Genomic DNA, 22,322 nt, shown 5'->3' with positions numbered 1-22,322 from the left:
CTTCCTCTTCAAAGTAGGTGCAGTGAGGTTTTTGTATCTCTCCAAGTGACTCATTTGCTTTCTCTACCAGTGATAATACACACATATAAGACACAGACATACACAAAGATAGGAGCAATGTGGTTCAGTTTCAATGTCAACGTAAGATCTAAACTAAATATTTAGCTTATGTGCAAATTCAAACTTCCTGTTACCGAAAGTACCAGAATAAAAGCTCATTGACACGGAAGAGCCCCAGCCGTGGTCCTCTTCGGGTAGTCAGACAGAGTGATTGTGCTGCATTATTAGTCACGTCTCCTCACCGTGCTCTCATGTTGCCTGACAGCATGTCCAGTGACTTAGCTGGAAACATTGGTAGGGCTGTTTTGGCGGCGATACAGAGTTTCAGCAATGCGTCTGCAATGACAGCGACTGTTACAGCGACAGCTACGGCATCCACCACAGACTTACCGAGTGCTGTGGTGGTACTACATCGCTGGACATAAGTGCACCTTGAGGAGACACGACACAGTGCAGCACAGTCACTCCGTCTGACTACCCAAATAGGAGTGCGGACAGCTTTTGTTACAGTAATTCCGGTGACAGGCAGTGTGAATTTGCATATTAGCTAAATATTTAGTTTCATCCGTGACATTTCGATGTAGTTTAAACATTCCGATTTAATATTTCGATTTAACATTTGAGCATTTAGATGTAATATTTATATTCAGATTTAACATTTCAATTTAAAATTTAGCATTTCGATTTAACATTTCGATTTCGATTTAACATTTTGAATTAACATTTCGATTTAACATTTAAACGTAACATTTAGATTTAGATTTAAAATGTAGACTTAACATGTTACATAAGATTGGAAAAAAACACAAAAGGTGGTTGCTGTTTATTTTAGCATGCGCAACTTTACAATCGGCGCCCCATACACATGAGCTCCTTTGTTGTGCTGGCTCGGGATGAATGGACATGCCAAGGACATTTACTTACCGTGCAAGCCTTCACTCTTGCTTCTAATGAAGTGATGCAGTGATCAAAACTGCAAAAACATTCACTTTATTTTGTTATTAAAGTTGACAAAGAGTGAAATTTCTGTCGTCTTGATATTAATGAAAATCTATATCTATGTTAATGACAGGGAGATGTATTTTTATTTTATGATGAAAGGAAATAGGAAAACCTTCTGGCTCCTATCAGCAGCTTGGCCCTCAAGGGCACCCTGACCCTGCTCATTGTACAAGAACTGTATAAAGCTCAGTGGAGGTGTTTGTCTTGTACAGTTGGGAGGGAAGCAACATCCACCTGGAGACCTTCATGTCTTTGAGACACCAGCAATCTTGTAACATGCGTGTAAATAGGTAAAATTCATTTATGTTCACAAACTGTTTGCTTAATGTTGTTCTTTGTCTACTTATGTCTACATTTTGTTACAGGTGACGGAAGAGACATTTATCAAATGGGATAATCATTTATCAAATGACGAATCAGAGTATTTCTGAGGTAGCTTTTAAGCAATTTAAGCATTTAAGCTCACATCATAATCCAATATCCAACTATGTGATGTTATAATTTTTAATGACGACAGTCCATTTTAACTTGCACAGAGAGGTGCAGTATACCATTGTGGTGTTGCACTTGGCTCTGCAGGATCAGTAACAAGACATTTAGTTCAATTGTTGGAAAAATAACTTTAGACAAAGTGTGAAAAAATTATGAAACTTCAATTCAAACTGATGAGATTTCTTTGTGATTCTTTATTTCTGTACTCTGGACAAGCAATCAGGTAAAGCATGTGAATGTAATGCCTAACACCAAGATTAATAGTGAACTTAAATGCAGAGTTAATCTTTGGCTGAGGCTTTATAAAAGCATAAAAGACAACAATGTAATGTATATGTAAATGTAAACAACAACATAACTGAGTCAGTTTTGTTGCTTATCTCACCTTATGGCACCCACATTACACAAGAAAGAAATGGAGAACTCAACTGAGGTTTTGTCTTTAGTTCTGGCAGCCTATGGTAATATTGGAGAATTAAAATACCTGTATTTCAGCATGATGCTGTTATGGTACCTCTCCATATATGTCAATAATGCAGCTGTTATCATGGTCATATGTTCAGACAAAAAGTTACATGAGCCGATGTATATTTTACTATGTAATTTGCTTACAAATGAAATTTTTGCCACAACAGTAGTGTATCCTCTTATGATGTCACAGATGTTTTCAGATACCCATGAAGTGACCCTGCCGTGGTGTTTTCTGCAGATGTGTTGTCTCTCCACATCTGCTTCCATTGAGTTTTGTAGTTTAGCAGCCATGGCATATGACAGATATGTCGCTATCTGTTGTCCTTTACGCTACAATGTCTTGATGAACACAAGACGAGTAGGTATGATCACTGTTTTTGTATGGATGTATCCATTTATTAACACTATGTTCTCATTTTCTCTCATTGTTCATTTGAAATTTTGTGGAAATGTCATTGACAAGTTGTTTTGTGACCACCACTTAATAATAATGATTAAACTTGCATGTTCAGTTTCAGTAGTCAACAAAGTATCTGACCTGCTTCATGCCTTTGTGACTATTGTTGTCCCATTTAGTCTCATTTTAGTCTCTTACATGAAGATTTTGGCTGTTTGTCTGAATACCTCTGCAGAAAGCAGGCAAAAAGCTGTCACCACCTGCACACCTCAGATTGTCTCAGTTTCAGGATTGTTTATCTGCCTAATTTTTTACTCTGCTGATTTCAGTTTGGATGCAGCTCTTATATCAGATAGAGAACGAAGTTTCTTTACCCTGTGTCTCATCATTTACCAACCCATGCTCACCCCTATTATGTATGGATTTAACCTACCAAAGATAAAACAAGCATTGAAAAGATTTCTGTTTGATAGAAAATAAATATTCTTCTTCATCTTGCAAGAGTATGTTTAGAAAATTATCTCTGCTCTGCTCTAGAGTGAGTCAGTAAACAAGTTAATGGAGACAATGACTCGTAACTCCCAAGTCAGTGAAAAGAATCTTGAGTTTTGAACGATTCATTCATGAATCTCACATCACTAGTTTACACTACAATTTCATAAGAAACAAAATACGAGTAGGTACAATCATTTTTCTTGTATGAATGTATCCATTTATTAACATTATGTCTGATTTTCTCTAATTGTTCATTTGTAATTTTGTGGAAATGTCATTGACAATTTGTTTTGTGACCACCACTCAATAATAATGATTAAACTTGCATGTTCATTTTCTGTACGCAACAAACTATCTGATCTGCTTTAATGCCTTTGTGACTATTGTTATCCCATTTAGTCTCATTTTAGTCTCTTACAAGAAGATTTTGGCCATTTGTCTGAACAACTCTGAAGAAATCAGGCAAAAAGCTGTTACCACCTGCACACCTCAGATTGGCTCACTTTCAGGCTTGTTTATCTGCCTAATTTTTACTCTACTGATTCTAGGTTTGATGTGGCTCTTGTGTCAGATAAAGTAAGCAGTTTCTTGACAGTATGTCTCTTCATTTACCAACCTATGCTCACCCCCATTATGTATGGATTTAACCTACCAAAGATAAAACAAGCATTGAAAAGATTTCTATTTGATAGAAAATAAATATTCTTCTTCATGTTGCAAGAGTATGTTTAGATTGGTATCTCTGCTTTGTAGGAAAATGACATCATATGTGTGGATAGAGTGAGAGCTGACAGTTGTTACAGGGCTCCAGACTATATTTCTTTTACTAGGAGCACATTGGTCCCTAACCGAAAATTTTAGGAGCACAATCACAAAATGAGGTGGGCACACTGTAAATCAATTATATTGACTATATATATATCTATATTTATATAGATATATATATATAAGGGGGGGGGTTATGGGAGACTATCCGTGTGTGAGTGTGAATGTATGAGTCCGTGGGAGTTGGCAGTTCGGATGGCCCAGGGAAAAAAAAGCTGTTCGTCAGCCTGCTGGTGTGGGATTTTGCTGACCTGTAGCGTCTCCCAGAGGGCAACAGATCAAACAGGGGGTAGGCGGGGTGTGAGGGGTCTCCTGTGATGGCCTTGGTTCTTCTGAGGCAGCAGGATGTGGAGATGTTTTCCAGGCTGGGCAGAGGGCAGCCGATGATCTTTTGGGCAGTGTTAATGACCCTCTGCACCGTGGTGACAGTTTCCACCTTCTCTCCATTTATGAGGAGGGGGGGTGTAGTCCTGTCTGTGTTTCCTGAAGTCCATGATGAGTTATTTTGTTTTAAGGATATTCAGGGTCAAGTTGTTTTCTGAGCACCAGCGCGACAATTCCTCCACCTCGGCCCTGTACGCTGTCTCGTCCTCGTCACAGATGCGTCCAACCATTGTGGTGTCATCTGCATATTTTATAATGCAGTTGGTTGGGTGGGTTGGAAAGCAGTCATAGGTGTACAGGGCGTACAGTAGGGGGCTCAAAACGCAGCCTTGGGGGGAACCAGTGCTGAGTGTGAGTGTGGAGGAGTGGTGGGGGCCGAGTCTCACGGATTGCATGCGACTCGACAGAAAGTTTTTAATCCAGATGCAGGTGGGGAGGGGGATCTGCAGCTGTATCAGTTTGCTGAGAAGAATGTTTGGGAAGATTATATTGAACGCAGAGCTGTAGTCCACGAAGAGCATCCTCACATAGCTATTCTTGATTTCCAGGTGGCTCAGCGCTGTGTGGAGTGTGAGGGCGATGGCATCCTGTAGGCAAACTGGTGGGGGTCGAAGGAGGGAGGGAGGCAGTCTCTGATGTGCTGGGAGACTGATCGCTCCAGGCACTTGATAACAGACGTCAGGGCAATGGGTCTGTAATCATTCAGGCTGTTTATGGCAGGTTTTTGGGGGATGGGGATGATGGTGGAGGCCTTCAGACATGTGGGGACGGTGGCATGTTTCAGGGAGAGGTTGAAAAGCCTGGTGAGGATCCCTGTCAACTGGTCTGCACATGCTTTAATCACCGCTCCCGGGATGCCGTCAGGACCAGCAGCTTTCCTGGGGTTCACTTCTCTCAGGTTCTTCCTCACCTCCTGGAGAGAGAGAGGTGGGGTGCTGGAACCAGGGGGAGGCAGTGACTGCAGGTGTGGTGGTGGTGGACTCGAACCGGGCAAAGAAGCTGTTCAGCTCCTCTGCCAGGGTGCTGCTGCTGCTGGAGGATGTGGGAGGGGGGCGGCTCTTGTAGTTGGTTAGGGCCTGGATGGCCCTCCATATCTGACGCGGGTTGTTGTCTGTCAGGTGTCCTTTTATTTTCCTCTTGTAGGAGTCCTTGGCCTGTTTGATGCCCCTCCTCAGGTCAGCTCTGGCGGTCCTGTAGAGAGCTCTGTCTCCTGTCCTGAAGGCCGAGTTACGAGCTCTGATCAGGGTCTGGACTTCACTTGTCATCCAGGGCTTCCTGTTTGGGAAGGCCCGGATGCGTCTTTCCACTGTGACGCTTTCTATGCAACACTTGATGTAAAAGAGGACAGACTCGGTGTGTGTGTCCAGGTCCTGATCATCAAAAATACTCCACTCTGTGCAGGCGAAGCAGTCTTGCAGCTGGGTGAGAGCATTTCCACGTTAGGCTGTGATGGTCTGGGTGGCTGGTTTTGTTTGCCTCCTGAGGGGGGTGTAAGCTGGGAAGAGGAGCAGGGAGAGGTGATCTGATTGTCCGAGGTGGGGGAGAGGGGACGCTCGGCAGGCATGCTTTATGTTGGAGTTAACATGATCAAGTGTGTTTTCTCCCCCGGTAGGTCGGCTAGCTCCACAGTAGCATCGGGGATTTGTGGGTGTAGCCAGGTTTCGCTAGCAATCAGCAAACAACACTCATGGATGAGGCGGTTGTAGGCGATCCTTGACTGCAGCTCGTCCATCTTGTTCGCCAGGGATCTGGCGTTTGTGAGGAGGATAGATGGTAGCGGAGGCAGGTGCGGCTGTCTCCTTATTTGGTAAAGGGTAGTATTTCCTTGGCAATGAAAAAGGCTTTGTTAAACTTAAATATTAATTCAGCCTCCTCAGCACAATAATTAACAGCCTTTTCCTTTTAAATGCAACTAACAGTGGAGTTGCATTTTCATTGGAGTTCAGGTCATGGCATAATATTTTATGTTTTAGACTAGCACTGTGTTTGACCAATGTGTTTTAACTGTGCAGTGCCAGCATTACCTGCAAATTTCGTGTTCCCCACATGTTGCGGGTATCGACTGCAAAATTCGCAGTTCATGGAATTCGTCTCTCTGAAAAATCATAATCAGTCAAATTTGTGCAGCCACTCTTCACAAAAACAATATTTTCTGCCCTTTATTGCCACACTTGTGTCTTCAGACTCGGACTCATCCTCTGAGTTACAATGTGACTCTGGCACACTACTAGGCTTATCGGGGGGGAAATAACCCAGAGATTCCACCAGATACGTGTCCGGTGCGTTATGGCTCCGATCTGGTTTTGCTCTGCCATCCAGCAACTCGCACCGGTTGCATTTTGAGTCTGCAGTGCAGTACTGTAGACAACTGCCGTCGCGAGATTGAGGAGTTCCTGTGATAATCACATAATCGCTCGTGACCGCAGTTATAGGTATGTGTTATAAAAACAACAACACAAAGTGTTCCTGACTGAAGGATTAGTAGAAGAGCTTGTATTGGTCTCTTTTCTGAGATTTGTGTGCTGGTGTCAACACAGACTGTTTTACTTTGAAAAGTAACCGGATGTTATATTGTTGTTTCGCTGCATGACTTTCTGTCTGCTTTGTGCTAATTGCTGAATTGCTGTGTCATGCTCCAGCATCCGCCAGAAAAAGAAGTCCTGCATATCTGCTCCGGAGGGCTCCGGACTGCCGGAGCTGGAACAGAGCAGGTACGCAGCGCAGCGGACGTGGTTGAAGTTAACACATAGACTACAATGAAACCTATCAGCTCCGCCATACAGCGGACACGTATCTAGTGGAATCGCGGGGTAAGTGTCAAGAGGTAATTTCGCCATTGTTTGCTGAAAGTGAAACCTTCTCCTTTCGCACATGGAACAACTTTAGGACCCCCCCACCCTCCACCACTTACAGCCTCATTCCCCATTCCCTCCCTCTCTCACAAACATTGGCCTGCCACCTGTGGTTCCAGATTGTAGATTCTTTGATTCGCCCCTTCCACTACCAGTGTAAAACATTTTTTTTTTTAATAACACCGGCAAATTCAGTGGTTGCACATGCGAGACTAAATGTAAACTGTCTCAAATTTTGGTCATAGTCTGGAGCCCTGCATTACAGGTTGTCTCCATTGTATTCATACATTTTTGCCAATTCTGCTCAAAAACTACCAAAACTGTAGCAACTAATAATGTAATAATGGCTCATAATGTAATAACGGCTCATAATGTAATAATTTCAATGTAATTGAAAGTTCATAATGTAATAATCAGCTCATAATGTAATAAAATCACGGACGCATAACGTAATAAGGGCTTTGCGCATAATGTAATAATGTAATAACTTATTACATTTAGAGCCTTATTGATACTGCTCATGATGTAATAACAGCTCATAATGTAATAATAGCTCATATAGTGAGAAAAGTGTTGCATTATCATCATTTTACCTCTGTGTGACTATACTTAAATCATACAAATGTTCTTGAATATTTTATGTTGTAGAACAAAATGTGAAAATCTCTTGTGTTAGCCGTAGACCTTATTTCAGGCATTTAACTGAATTTCGGAAGATCCATTTCAGAATCACATTTCTGAGTAGAGGTGTGCAAAAAGCCAATAGAATTTTGAGAAAAAAATTGAGAAAATGGAAAATTTGGTTTTTATTATTGCAGAAAATAAGATCCGTAGCAAACACAAGTTTCACAAGTCACACATTTTGATCAGAAATATAATATTCACAAATTAACATAACGTTAATGAATTTTGAAGAGTAAATGCAAAACACCAGAAGTAAAGCTATTCTTAGCTTATAAGCTAATAACTACATTGCCACTGCATGACTGTGACTATACTTAACACACTTTAGTATTGATTGATCAGTCTAGAAGTTGGAAAGTTATGCTGCTTGTATCATGTATTTAACGTAAGTAGTAGGAAAATAATGTTTCAAAGCCTTTATTACAGTTTTTCTCGATTGTTTACACACATTTTCCGAAAGCATGCCTCATGCTCTCAGAACTCTACACACAAATCAAAAATCACACACACAATGGGCAAAACCCCTCAATTCTCCTGCAAAATTAAACTTTACATTCAAAACAATGTTATTTCTTCTCAAAATGGTATTTTGTTTTCAAATGACACACACAAACCATCAAATGAATAGACATTTATAAGAACCAGTTGAACACTGATGTGCTCAGTGTAAAACACTATGATGAATGGAAAACACTTCTTCTTCTTCATTCATCATAATGACTCAGGCCTTTTTTGTTCAGTTACACTTACTACAGTCAGTACATACATAAGTGTGATGTAAAATATTTGAGAATATTGTTTTTATACTCAGAACACACAAATACACGGTAACAGATATATTTTATTTTTCCCACAAAAACAATGTACACAGTGTACATCTCAACCAACACAAAGTGCATATACAACAATATACGGTCTACCTACAAAAGAACAGAAGAATTTACTGTACACAGGTACAGTAAAAAAAACAATAAAAAAAAAAAACTGTGCAGCTTGATCTCCTCTGTTTCGGTCCGGCCACAGCACCTCATCCACATCACAAGCAATGTTTTCCCTGGCCAAGCAGCAAAAGAAACATCACCTAGCATGGTGAATCCAGCCATGAAAAGCACCAACTGCTATATATCAACATGCATCTTCCATAGCTTGGAGAAGGGGTATACGCATTTGTGGATTTGTGGATTTCGGTCATACACTTTACAAAATTCTCAATAGGATTGAGGAATGGAGAATATGGAGGGAGATAAAGCGTGGTGGGGAAGTGAACCAGTTACGAACCAGAGCAGCCCAGGTACGTTGTCATTTGGGACAACGTACCTGAGCTGATCTGGTGGAATGATTGTGTTGTGTAGGGTGTCTAGGTGTTTGCCCATTTGATGAGTCAGTGTGCATAGTAGGGCAATTCACTTTATAATTTTGAATGACAGTGTGTTCTTTGTGAAAGCAAGAGATTTTCCTCATGAAAATTGTGCCAAATGCAGATAATTGTGTGTAGTGTTTTGGAAAAAGTGTGTTTTAGAACTGCAATTTGAATGTAAAGCAGGAATTGTGCTTGTAGTTTAGCAGAATTGGTTCAGGGGGTTGGTGCATGAGTTACATGTTGTGGTCATGGTGTCTGAAGTACCAGTTTTTGTGTGTAAACAATTGAGAAAAACTGTAAATTGGCATTAAAGATCAACAATTAAAAACTGCAACATTTTGACTGGAAGGTCTTCATCAGGTTGTGTGGAAGGAAAGAGTTTTCACTTACAATTTTAAATGTGTTTTTATTGCAAAAGTTATTATTAGTTATTGTGGCAAAGAAAATGCTCTTTTAAATACATGAACTACAGTCCCCCTCCTTCTTCCCCAATCCAACCTCTTCTCCTGCCATCTTTTGAGTTGGTTACTGTAGCGCCACCTATGTACAAATCATAGTCAAACACAAAAACGGACCTCTGCCAATAAGTGCATTCTAGGTCAGTGTGTGCAGTTGTGGCCTTTATACCATTGATTTGACCTATGGAGGATAATGTGTTAAACAATTAGGCTTCTCTTTCTTTTTATGAGGCCTGCCGCTTATTGGGAGTGGAGGTACAGTATATGGCACCTAAGTTGGTTCATGCTCCACCATGTTTGCAGAAATGTGTGATCTTGCTGACTGACAGACACAGGTGAAAGTGTTTCCTTCCACCCCTGCAAGGATGGCAGGTGTAACAACGATGATAATGCAACACTTTTCTCACTATATGAGCTATTATTATATTATAAGCTGTTATTACATTATGAGTGGTATCAATAAGGCTCTTAATGTAATAAGTTATTACATTATTACATTATGCATAAAGCCCTTATTACATTATGCATCCGTGATTTTATTACATTATGAGCTGATTATTACATTATGAACTTTTATTACATTGAAATTATTACATCATGAGCTGTTTTTACATTATGAGCTGTTATTACATTATTAGTTGCTACAACGACCAACCACCAAAAAAAACAGGATTGGTGTCAACATGGGTACAACCCGCATCCTAACTGCACCTCTCTAAGAGGAAAAAAATTGCAAAAAAAAAAACGTGTTTCAGCACTAAGCCTTTATCAATGTGTTTATCTGCTTGCCACTTAGGCTGGGTAGTATAAGGTGCTGTGGATGCCAGTGGGCTCAGCGGCCATGAAATGCAGGAGCCTGAGCTACAGCCTGCAGTTTTCTTTATCTTGGTTAAATAAAGCTGTTTTTAAGTTGCCATTACCTACTGTGTCTTTCCCTTCCTTTACACTCGGTTTTATTCTAACTATGTTACTCCCTAACATATCTGTAACATATTTGGGGGCTCGTCCTTGGGGTCGTTAAAGAAGCTGGGGAAACTCAAGTGAAAGTTTTCCATCTGCAGTAGCGGCTGTGGTGAGTACTAGTCATCTGGTTTGCCATTGTTGGGCCGTTGCAACTGTGCGAGTTACTACTCCTCAGGTGAGAATAGGTGAGTGTCCAGCTGGCTTGTTAATCAGCCTCTACATTGGGTACTCTTTTGTTGTTTTGCCTTTTTTATTTTCGAGGTAACCCTGGGCGGGGATAACATTCCCTGTCGGAGGCAGGCGTTTCAGGGCCTCGGCCACAAATGGTAGTTTTAGAAGTCGCCTCAAGCCTGGCACGCTCCAGAAGATAAACAGGTAAAGTTATCATAGGTTGGATCTGAGTAGTTGGTTCTCGCATGGCTGGGCGGATAATAATTGTGTGTGGCGTTGGACGTCAGTACTACCAGTATTGACCTTTGTTTTATTAACCAGCAGTAATTTGTTTTGGCCCGAGTAGTGTGCTGCTCTAAACTAGCTGTCAGCTAGGTGTGTGGTTTCCATATCTACTGTTTGGCTGAGTATGGCGACTTTTGTGTTGATTGAGTTTGTGGCTAATCCTAGGCTGGAGCAGCTCGCACTATGTAGAAAGCGCAATTTATTTGAAATTGCTGCTTATTGTGGGGTAACTGTTTCAACTGTGTGGGTGTGGTGGCAGCTGTTCTTACCTTGCGTAGTTGACCAAGGTGTGTTGGTTGTACCTGGTTCAAATTCTCCTGGCTTGGTGGCCGTTAGACCGGCAGGAGTGGAGGTTGGAACGGGAGTTTTAGCACCGGAGGGAGTTGCAGCTCAAAAGATTGAAGCTGGAGGCAGAGACTGCTATTAACATGTGCCAGCTGGAGCTGCAGAAGGAAACGGTCAGCTCTCCTGGCAGTGTCCGGTTGTTTCGATGTGAGTAAGAATATTTCTTTAGTTTCCCCGTTTTGTGAGAGCGATGTTGAGTGCTATTTTAGTGCGTTTGAACATCTTGTGGTTGCTTTACACTGGCCGAGGTATGTGTGGGCCATTTTACTACAGTGTAAGCTAACCAGCAATTCTCAGGAGGCTCGTTCTTCTCTGTCCGTAGAGGACAGCCTGAGTTATTGTAAAGTGAAGATTGCTATTCTCCATGTGTATGAGCTCGTGCCTGAAGGGTACTAGCAGTGGTTTTGCAACCTCAGGAAAACATCCAGCCAAACACAATGCGAGGGAGGAAAGGATGCTGTTTGACCGCTGGTGTTCTGCCTGTAGGGCTGTTGATCTAACATCTGTGCATGAGCTAATGCTGCTAGAGGAATTCAAGAACTGTTTGCCAGACCGTGTTGTCATTTATCTAAATGAACAAAAGATAGCCACTCTACAGCAGCATATTTGGCTAATGAGTTTGCTCTCACACACAAATCAGTGTTCGTTAAACGAGAACAATCTACTTCTGGTGCCACTCTAAAACCCCCAACTGATGTGCCTTCACAGGGTCAGTACAAAGATGGCTTTGACTCGACACTGACCCTCGTAAAAGGATTAGTCCCAACCATATGGCACCCAGCAATTGCACCCGAGCCACAGTTAAGTGTCGCTGCGGTTTGATAGTATTTACAGTTGCCTACGAGTATGATGTAGTCAGCTGGAAATTGGCTCACTAGTTAGCTCCGCTTTTGTCCGCTATGCAATGGCATTTGAAGCGAGTTAAATGTTAATAATATTACGAGGGAGCTTGGTTGTCACAGTAAAAAGTCTGGAAACGTGCAGACTGGAGACAGAGACTGGACGAAGAGTGTCCAAGAGTTTGGAGACTGTGATGGAGACAAACACAGGTTTTGCTAGCTGTTAGCCATTAGCTACATGGTAGTAACTGTGACAACATAGAACAAACTAACATTATTCAGACACACTAACCATTCTGAAACGTCCTGCTGCAGCCGCAGAGTCTGTATTTCTATAGGGGCCTCTCCTTCTGGGTCCGATTCTGGGTCAAACTGGTATTGTTGAAAGACAGCATCTCTGCAAGCCAAGCGATACGTATATATACATCCACCATAAAATTAGGGCATGCTATCGCTAGTGTCAGAAGCATCTTCTTCCTGAGAGGGAAGCGTAGTTTCCTGCTCTCAGTAGAGCTCACTTGAGCGGCTTTTAGACAGCTGAAATTCAGGACCACGGATGGGTTTGGGGCAATGCATATCGAATACAGAGTTGTTGGACCTTTGACAGCTGTGTAAAATTGATGAAAAACAGTATAATATGGGACCTTTAAAGCTGCTGTAGTCTGATGATGTGAAGAAAATTTAACCACGAATGTAAGAATTAAATCAAACAACCAAATATGTAGCACTTTTATTATGTTCAAAAATGCAGTGCCAAGAGTGATCAGATATAATGGGATATATCAAGAAGGGGACTGAGTTATCAAAATCAATTTTCCATACGTTTTGTCTGTGTCTGATCTCGTTCTTTTTTTGCCGACAAATAAAGTACTGCACTCAGCCTTGAAGACTCCTGGTGACTTTTTTGATCTTTGAAATCTTTTGGACCAACTGAGAAAATTGAAGTCGATTAACGACCCCCAACAACTCCAGGCAATAGCCTCAGAAAGCACCAAATAATAGCATGAGGGTGCATCCATATTCTATGGCGCACCGATTATAAAGTTGCACATGCTAAAATAAATAGTAATTTTTCACCACATAAAGCAACAAACCACGTTTAAAAAACATATGTGATTTTTTTTTTTTGTTTAATGATGTATTTTATTTTATAATGAAAGGTAATGGGAACACTTTCCAGCACGTATCAGCAGCATGGCCCTGGAGGGTACCTGACCCAACTCATTGTAAGAGAACTGTATAAAGTTCAGTGGAGGTGTTTGTCTTGTTCAGTTTGGAGGGCAGCAGCATCCACCTGGAGACCTTCATATCTTTGAGACACCAGCAATCTTGTAACATGTGTGTAAAATGGTAATTTTCATTTATATATCCTACGGTAGACATTTTTATATCGCACTACGACATATATTGTAATATCGCACAGCTCTAGGTGGCGTTGTTGGCTCCTCAATTATACCAGTTACCTGGTCAACCTCTTAACCGCCCCACCACACATGCAATAGCCTGGGAAAGGTTTAATAATAACATAAGGGTGTGTCCTTACTTCTGTTTTCTACAGCAGAAAAGCGCTGGCAAGGCGCTGAAGAGTGGAAGTGCGATGAGAGAGAAAAACGCTATATGAATACAACCATTTATTTTTCAGAGCAGTTTTGAAAGGACCAGCTCATAGGACAGCCAACCTCAATTAGAAATAAAAACATCCTAATATCACCTTGTGAAAGGCCATGTTCATACTTGGTCTGTTGGCTAGAAAACAAGTAAACAACTTTTAAAATGCTTGTTCCCTGAATGGAGTTTGGATTGATCATGGCCATGCTGTGCTGAGGCATATTTCCTCGACTTACCAAGTGGTCTCGCTTCCTCAGGCACAAACCTCCACATGAGCTCCTTTGTTGTCCTGTCTTGGGCCGAGTGGACATGCGAGGGACACGTCCTTACCATCCATGTACAAAACTTCACTTTTGCTACAAATGAAGTGACGCAGTGATCAAAACTGTAGACACATTCACAAACATCACATAGTCTGGAAAGCATAGGGACTGAGTGCAGATTCAGCAACGATTGTTTTTAAAAAAAAATTAAGATACATCAGTTTTTTTCTGTATTGGTTCATTCACTGTGGAAATCAGCAGAGCTAGGCCTACAAAACTTTTGACTCTACATTCAGTTTGATGTCACATGTAAACAGGATCATGCCACAGATGGATTCATTATACAAAGTTTGATGAAGACAAAGTATTAAAGTTGACATGGAGGGAAATTTCTGTTGGTGTTATACGGATGATAATCTATTTCCCCATGTTAATGACAGGGAGATGTATTTTTATTTTATGATGAAAGGAATTAGGAAAACTTTTTGGCTCGTATTAGCAGCTTGGCCCTCGAGGGCACCCTGACCCAACTCTTTGTAAAAGAACCGTATAAAGTTCAGTGGAGGTGTTTGTCTTGTTCAGTTGGGAGGGAAGCTGCATCCACCTGGAGATCTTTTTATCTATGAGACACCAGCAATCTTGTATCATGTGTGTAAAATGGTAATTTTTATTTATATTCACATAATGCTTGCTTAATGTTATTCTTTGTCTACTTATGCCCACAATTTGACATTGTGTTATAGGCAACTGAAAAGACATTTATCAAATGGGATCAGTGTTGGGAAGATTACTTTGGAAATGTAGTTGGTTACAATTACAAGTTACCCTGTTGAAAATGTAATAGTGGTGTAACTATTTCAATTACTTTCTCAAAGTAATGTAACTAATTACATTTGATTACATTATGATTACTTTTCTTTATTTTGAATGAAATCTCTCAACTGTTAACCATTTTCACATTTTAAGACCTATAGTGTGATTAACCTTTCAGTTCAAAGGTTTAACCATATATTATGTATATATTAGTGTTGCTGCAAATATGCCAAGAGGAGGCTTATTTTAATTTCTGACAGCTCTACATTGAGCTGCTTTTAAATATGAAGCTTTAGAGCAACAACAACTGTTGTGTTAAACTGTGTTTTATATTGTTTTAATATATTTCACTGATCGCAATTATAAAATGCCAGTGTGTGTTTTATTGAAAGCGAGGCTGGTGTGCGTATGAAAATAGGTTACAGTGGGTTTTTTAGGTGCTATAGCTACAAGCAAATCTCATGTTGTCTCTGTACAAAGACCTTTTTAAATGTGAGAAAACAGAGTAGACTACTCAAGATTTGCGTTTGGGCAACACATAACAGGCGAAACAATTAATTTATTCATGGCCACATTAAGTTAAATGATCTGTCCTGCTGCGAGCGCACAACTTCTTTCAGTGGTGACTGACTGTATATAAAAGTAAACAGGCTATAGCCTAATAAACGACCTCCTGACGCGAGTCGGATCAACAGCTGAGCAGCGTACCCTCTCAGCTGAACATCTGTAGGCGGAGACGCTCAGAGAGAAAGTAAACAGCAGCGGATCAGCGCGATCTCTCCCTCCGTACAAATGTTCTGATCCAGCTCCACTGGACTTTCAAAGTAAAGGTGACGCCAGCTGTAAATGAGTTAAATAGTGAAACAGCGGCGCTTTTATAGCCGATTTTATGATTAAACTCTGAACAGAACCTGGTCGGGACCAGGTTATGAGCTAAGCATAAGTTACCATGGTGATCTAGCCGGGTAAAAAGAGAGCCACCTTTGTAATACAGGGAAGCCTGGCTTCTGTCTGTATGACGTGTTTTTTGTATTTCCAGCCCAGGAACATCTTGTGAGCCGCCGACACTGTTGTTGCTGCTGAGTCTGACTACCGCCGTACGGTTTGTCGGTTGAGTTGAATGGCACATGACCAGACAGAGCCAATCACAAGCGTCAGTTTTGGCAGAAGGATGTTGATATGAAAATAACTAAAAACAAACATGAATCCAGGGGGGCGAAAAACTATTTGATGAATCCGAGCTTTTGCGGGGATTTTTCAAATGTAACTTAAGTTGTAATCATTGAAATTTCCAAAAGCAACTGTAATTTAATTACATATTTTCTCACAGTAATGTAACGGATTACAATTACGTACATTTTGTAATTAAATTACGTAACGTCGTTACATGTAATTCGTTACTCCCCAACACTGAATGGGATGAAAAGAAATCAGATTCCAACAGGAACATTTTAATATATTTTCTAGCCCTTTGAAAGCTCTCATTATAATCCAAAAACGAACCGAGTGATGTTATAATTCTTAATCACAAAAATCCATTAAACTTCTCTCATTTTGACTAGAGAGGTGGAGTACACTGTTGCGGTGTTGCACTCTCCTCTGCAGGATCAGTAATGAGACATTTAGTGTGAATTTGATTCCTAACACCAAGATTAATGAAAAACTCAAATGGGGACTTAATCTTTGGCTGAGGCATTGTTCAGAAGGATAAAAGACAAGAATATTATTGAGTCAGTTTTGTTGCTAAACAATCAATCAATCTAATATTTTGCATATTGAGGGGGGATACGAGCGGCCCCTCCCAACTTGAGCTGATCCTTGTTTCTATTGAAATGTGATTGGCCCAGCCGCTCAGTCTGTCATTAAACCGTTATGTTCCTGTAGGAGAAAGACGAGCGGGATAAATTCAAATTAGCAAACATGTTAAAAAGAAATAAGCTGTAGAAAGAGATGGGTGGAGCAGAAAAATTAAGGGTAAGAAAGAAAAAAAGGTTAATACAGGATGCAGCCTAATGCTCCATATTACAGTTTTTCTCGATTGTTTACACACATTTTCTAAAAGCATGCCTCATGCTCTCAGAACTCTACACACAAATCAAAAATCACACACACAATGGGCAAAACCCCTCAATTCTCCTGCAAAATTAAACTTTACATTCAAAACAATGTTATTTCTTCTCAAAATGGTATTTTGTTTTCAAATGACACAAACAAACCATCAAATGAATAGACATTTATAAGAACCAGTTGAACACTGATGTGCTCAGTGTAAAACACTATGATGAATGGAAAACACTTCTTCTTCATTCATCATAATGACTCAGGCCTTTTTTGTTCAGTTACACTTACTACAGTCAGTACATACAAAAGTGTGATGTAAAATATTTGAGAATATTGTTTTTATACTCAGAACACACAAATACACGGTAACAGAAATATTTTATTTTTCCCACAAAAACAATGTACACAGTGTACATCTCAACCAACACAAAGTGCATATACAACAATAAACGGTCTACCTACAAAACAACAGAAGAATTTACTGTACACAGTTACAGTAAAAAAAAAAAAAAAAAAACAACAACAAAAAAACTGTGCAGCATGCTCTCCTCTGTTTCGGTCTGGCCACAGCACCTGATCCACATCACAAGCAATGTTTTCCCTGGCATGGTAGCAAGAGAAATATCACCTAGCATGGTGAATCCAGCCATGAAAAGCACAAACTGCTATATATCCACATGCATCTTCCATAGCTTGGAGAAGGGGTATACATATTTGTGGATTTGTGGATTTCGGTCATACACTTTACAAAAAATTCTCAATAGGATTGAGGAATGGAGAATATGGAGGGAGATAAAGCGTGGTTGGGCAGTGAACCAGTTACGAACCAGAGCAGCCCAGTGGAAACTTACGTTGTCCCAAATGACAACGAACCTGAGCTGCTCTGGTGGAATGAGTGTGTTGTGTAGGGTGTCTAGGTGTTTGCCCATTTGATGAGTCAGTGTGCATAGTAGGGCAGTTCACTTTAGAATTTTGAATGACAGAGTGTTCTTTGTGAAAGCAAGAGATTTTCTTCATGAAAATTGTGCCAAATGCAGAGAATTGTGTGTAGTGTTTTGAAAAAAGTGTGTTTTAGAACTGCAATTTGAGTGTAAAGCAGGAATTGTGCTTGTAGTTTAGCAGAATTGGTTCAGGGGGTTGGTGCATCAGTTACATGTTGTGGTCATTTTGTCTCAAGTACCAGTTTTTGTGTGTAAACAATTGAGAAAAACTGTAACAGAGCTTTTAGTGGTGGAGGGGTGAAGGTCAGCGCGGCTACAGTCCGCCAGGCCAGTGAAGAAACGGGATCCAGCAGCAGACCCAATGCCGGTATGTCGGGCTGCGATGGGTCGGGTTGTAATTTCAGGCCCGTTGAGAACTCTAGTTTGTGTTTTTGGATGTGTTCAGGGCAAACAGAGCTAGGCTGTCCGCCGATCGGATCGGACGATATTTTGCATTTTGAACAATTTGTGAGATCAGCGTAATGTATTCACCGTTCCGATCAATGACGTCATTGTCGTGTTGAAACTTTTTGCAGATGCTCCCGTTGCATAGATTGCAGATGGCTTGTGTTTTATCTGTCTCATTTACTCTGAAGAAGTTCCATAGCACCGATATGTTTGTTTGCTAGTGATGATGTTGCTAGCTAATGATTCAAGATTAAAAATACTTTATTGTCTGTCACATAGTGACAAGGCTCAAAACATAAATGCCACAAAAACATAAAACACACATTTAAATCAATGAGACGTGTTTGTTGTGCTTTTCACAAACAAACAAAGCAAAACAAACACGTCTCATTGGTTTAAATGTGTTTTCTGTTGAACACCTGTTACACCTGCCTAAATCATTAATCTGCTTTATCAATTAAAATTAAAATCCATAATGCTGTGAATTATTTGCAAAAGTGCCATAACGTTTATCTTTGTTGCTGTTATTGTTATTATTAGCTGACAAGGCCAGTGTCAGTCATGGAGTTGATGCAGAGGGACAGGATAATGCCAGTCATAGGAGTGAGGAGGAGGAAGAGACAGATGAGGAGGGACAGGAGAAGGAGGAGGAGGAGATGGAAGAGGAGGAGGAGGAAAGTGGAGCAGGAACCACCAAAAAACAGTGCCAGGTACAGGTGCAGTGTGCAGGACTGGGTTGGTGTTAGGTCTTTGCACAGAATTATATTAAGATGTCATATCGATGTTCCAATTCCAGTCACACAGAAACAATAAGTCCATCCTCTCCTGCAGTTATTATAGTGCAAATAAAGTATTCATGTTAAAATTACGGATCCACTTGCGTCCATCATGCAATCGGATAAAAGGCCTCTCCAAACCAAGCTCCCGGGCCGAATTTCAACCCCAGCACGCCCATCGTTGTGTATTCACAGGGGTATTTGAAAGCTGATGGTGCGTTCAGGCCAAACGAGGAGAACATATTCACCTTGCGTTACAGACACAAATTTGATTGCAAGACAATTAATTTTCATTTACATTTGTATGTTCAATTCCTCATGCACATAGCTCCACATGAGCTCCTTTGATGTCCTGTCTCAGGACGAGTGGACATGCTAGGGACACGTCCTTTGATCGATTTGCAAACCTTCACTCTTTCTACTAATAAATAATGCAGTGATTAAAACACACATTCAAACACATTCACTTTACACAACCATCACATAGTCTACAAAGCATAGGGACTGATTGAAGATTTTTACTGTTATCAACGTTTGTTTTGTTTTATATTACTACAAATCAGTTTTGTGTGTATTGTTTCATTCATTGTGTGGAAATCAGCAGAGCTAGGCCTACAAAACTTTTGACTTTACACTCAATGTGATGTCACATGTAAACAGGATCATGCCACAAAACTTTGTTATTAAAGTTGACAAGAAGGTACATTTCTGTTGGTGTGATATGAATGAAAATCTATCCCTATGTTAATCACATGGAGATGTATTTTTATTTTATGCCATGAAAGGAAATAGGAAAACTTTCTGGCACGTACTAGCAGCTTGGCCCTCGAGGGCTCCCTGACCGAACTTGTTGTACAAGACCTGTATATAGTTCAGTGGAGGTGTTTGTCTTGTTCAGTTGGGAGGGAAGCAGCATCCACCTGGAGACCTTCTTATCTATGAGACACCAGCAATCTTGTAACGTCTGTAAAATGATAATTTTTATTCATGTTCACATATTGTTTGCTTAATATTGTTCTTTGTCTACTTATGTGTACATTATGCTACAGGTGACTGAATAGACATTCATCAAATGATGAATCTGATTCAACCAGGTATTTCTAAAATATGTTTTAAGCATTTTAAGCCTTTTGAAAGCTCTCATCATAATCCAATAACCAATTAAGTGATGTTATATTTTTTAAAGACCACAATCCATTTTTAACTTGTCTAATTTTAAACAAACACAATTATGAAACTAAAATTCAAACTGATGAGATTTCTTTGTGATTCTAAATTTCTGTACTGTGGACAAACAACCAAGAAAAGCACGTGAATATGATGCCTAACACCAAGATTAATGGAACATTTAAATGCATAGTTAATCTTTGACTGAGGCATTATTCAAAAGGGTAAAATACAAGAATATTACAGAGTCAGTTTTGTCGCTAAACTCACCGTGTGGCACCCACATTACACAAGAAAGAAATGGAGAACTCAACTGAGGTTTTGTCTTTTGTTCTTTCAGCCTATGGTAATATTGGAGAAATAAAATACCTGTATTTCAGCATGATACTGTTATGGTACCTCTCCATATGTGTCAATAATGCAGCTGTTATCATGGTCATATTTATGGACAAAAAGTTACATGAGCCGATGTATATATTACTATGTAATTTGCTTGCAAATGAAATTTTTGCCACCACCTTAGTGTATCCTCTTATGATGTCACAGATGTTTTTAGATACCCATGAAGTGACCCTGCCGTGGTGTTTTCTACAGATGTGTTGTCTCTCCACATCTGCTTCTATTGAGTTTTGTAGTTTAGCAGCCATGGCCTATGACAGATATGTCGCTATCTGTTGTCCTTTACACTACAATATCATAATGAACACAAGGCGAGTAGGTACGATCACTGTTCTTGTATGGATGTATCCATTTATTAACACTATGTTCTCATTTTCTCTCATTGTTCATTTGAAATTTTGTGGAAATGTCATTGACAAATTGTTTTGTGACCACCACTTAGTAATAATAATCAAACTTGCATGTTCAGTTTCAGCACTCAACAAACTATCTGACCTGCTTTATGCCTTTGTGACTATTGTTGTCCCATTTAGTCTTATTTTAGTCTCTTATATGAAGATTTTGGCCGTTTGTCTGAACACCTCTGAAGAAAGCAGGCAAAAAGCTGTCACCACCTGCACACCTCAGATTGTCTCACTTTCAGGCTTGTTCATCGGCCTCATTTTTTACTCTACTGATTTCAGTTCGGATGCAGATCTTATGTCAGATAGAGTGCGAAGTTTCTTTACACTGTCTCTCCTCATTTACCAACCCATGCTCACCCCTATTATGTATGGATTTAATCTACCAAAGATAAAACAATCATTGAAAAGATTTCTGTTTGATAGAAAATAAATATTCTTCTTCATGTTGCAAGAGTCTGTTAAAATTGTTATCTCTGCTCTGTGGGAAAAATCCAACATCATATGTGTGGTAGAGTGAGAGCTGACACTCATTACAGTTTATCTCAATTGTATTCATGCATTTCTGCCAATTCTGCTCAAAAACTACCAAGGGCGTAGGATTGGTGTTAACATTAGTACAACCCACATCCAGACTGTGCCACACTCAGAGGAAAATCTTAGTTTTCATTATGGGCAAAAAATAAACGTGTTTCAGGACTGAGCCTTCATCAGCGTGAAAATACAGAGCACACATGTCACTAAATAGATGAGGAACCCGTAGGTGTAGTGTTAACATCGGTAGGGACCCAAGAACCCACTCCTTACCCCAAAAAATCCATGCAATAGCCTCAGAGAGGTTTAATAATAACATAAGGGTGTGTCCATATAGCTGTTTTCTCTGGTAGAAAAGTGCTGGCAAGGTGCTGAAGAGAGGAAGTCCAATGACAGAGAAAAAGGGGCAGAGAAAAATGCACACCCATTTACTTTTGAGGGCCATTTTGAAAAAGACCAGCTTGCAGGACAGCCAACGTCAACTAGGTCCAAACCTTTGACACTATTGACTTGCCATAAAGTGAAATTAAGCCTGTCTGCATTATTTTGAGCTCATTCCACACCGTATGCTTGACCCTTGCTATTCTGTGTGTGTACACGCACATAATGCATGCTTGCTACACCCTTGACACTGCCTCATAGAGCACCACTGACCAGCTAGCTGGTCACTTTTCGTCAGAGCGAATGATCACCAGTAGGTTTCATATGATCAGTTAACCAAGAACAACATGTCCTCAGCAAAGAAGCACAAGGCCGTCCTGGAGCACCATCAGTTCAAATCTGACTGGATCAATCACTTTTGTTTTATTTTACCAGACTGCACCAATGC

General features: G+C 40.3%; 2 protein-coding genes across 2 annotated transcripts; both read left to right on the top strand.

Moving 5' to 3' along the window:
- Positions 1 to 1,969: 1,969 nt before the first annotated feature.
- LOC115587434 (olfactory receptor 11A1-like) lies at positions 1,970 to 2,902 on the top strand. The gene has a single exon (XM_030427243.1). It carries the CDS (start codon positions 1,970 to 1,972, stop codon positions 2,900 to 2,902), a length of 933 nt encoding a protein of 310 aa, XP_030283103.1.
- A 17,557-nt stretch (positions 2,903 to 20,459) lies between these two features.
- Positions 20,460 to 21,392, top strand: LOC115587513 (olfactory receptor 11A1-like). The gene has a single exon (XM_030427377.1). The coding sequence runs from the start codon at positions 20,460 to 20,462 to the stop codon at positions 21,390 to 21,392; it is 933 nt and encodes a 310-aa protein (XP_030283237.1).
- Positions 21,393 to 22,322: the final 930 nt, after the last annotated feature.

The sequence above is a fragment of the Sparus aurata genome, chromosome 9 (genome assembly GCF_900880675.1).
Source record: "Sparus aurata chromosome 9, fSpaAur1.1, whole genome shotgun sequence".
NCBI classification, from domain to species: Eukaryota; Metazoa; Chordata; class Actinopteri; order Spariformes; family Sparidae; genus Sparus; species Sparus aurata.
This window is presented reverse-complemented; position numbering and strand designations above follow the sequence as displayed.

Coding starts and splice junctions, on each gene's coding strand:
- LOC115587513 (XM_030427377.1), top strand. CDS start 20,460: ATGGAGAACTCAACTGAGGTTTTGTCTTTTGTTCTTTCAGCCTATGGT.
- LOC115587434 (XM_030427243.1), top strand. CDS start 1,970: ATGGAGAACTCAACTGAGGTTTTGTCTTTAGTTCTGGCAGCCTATGGT.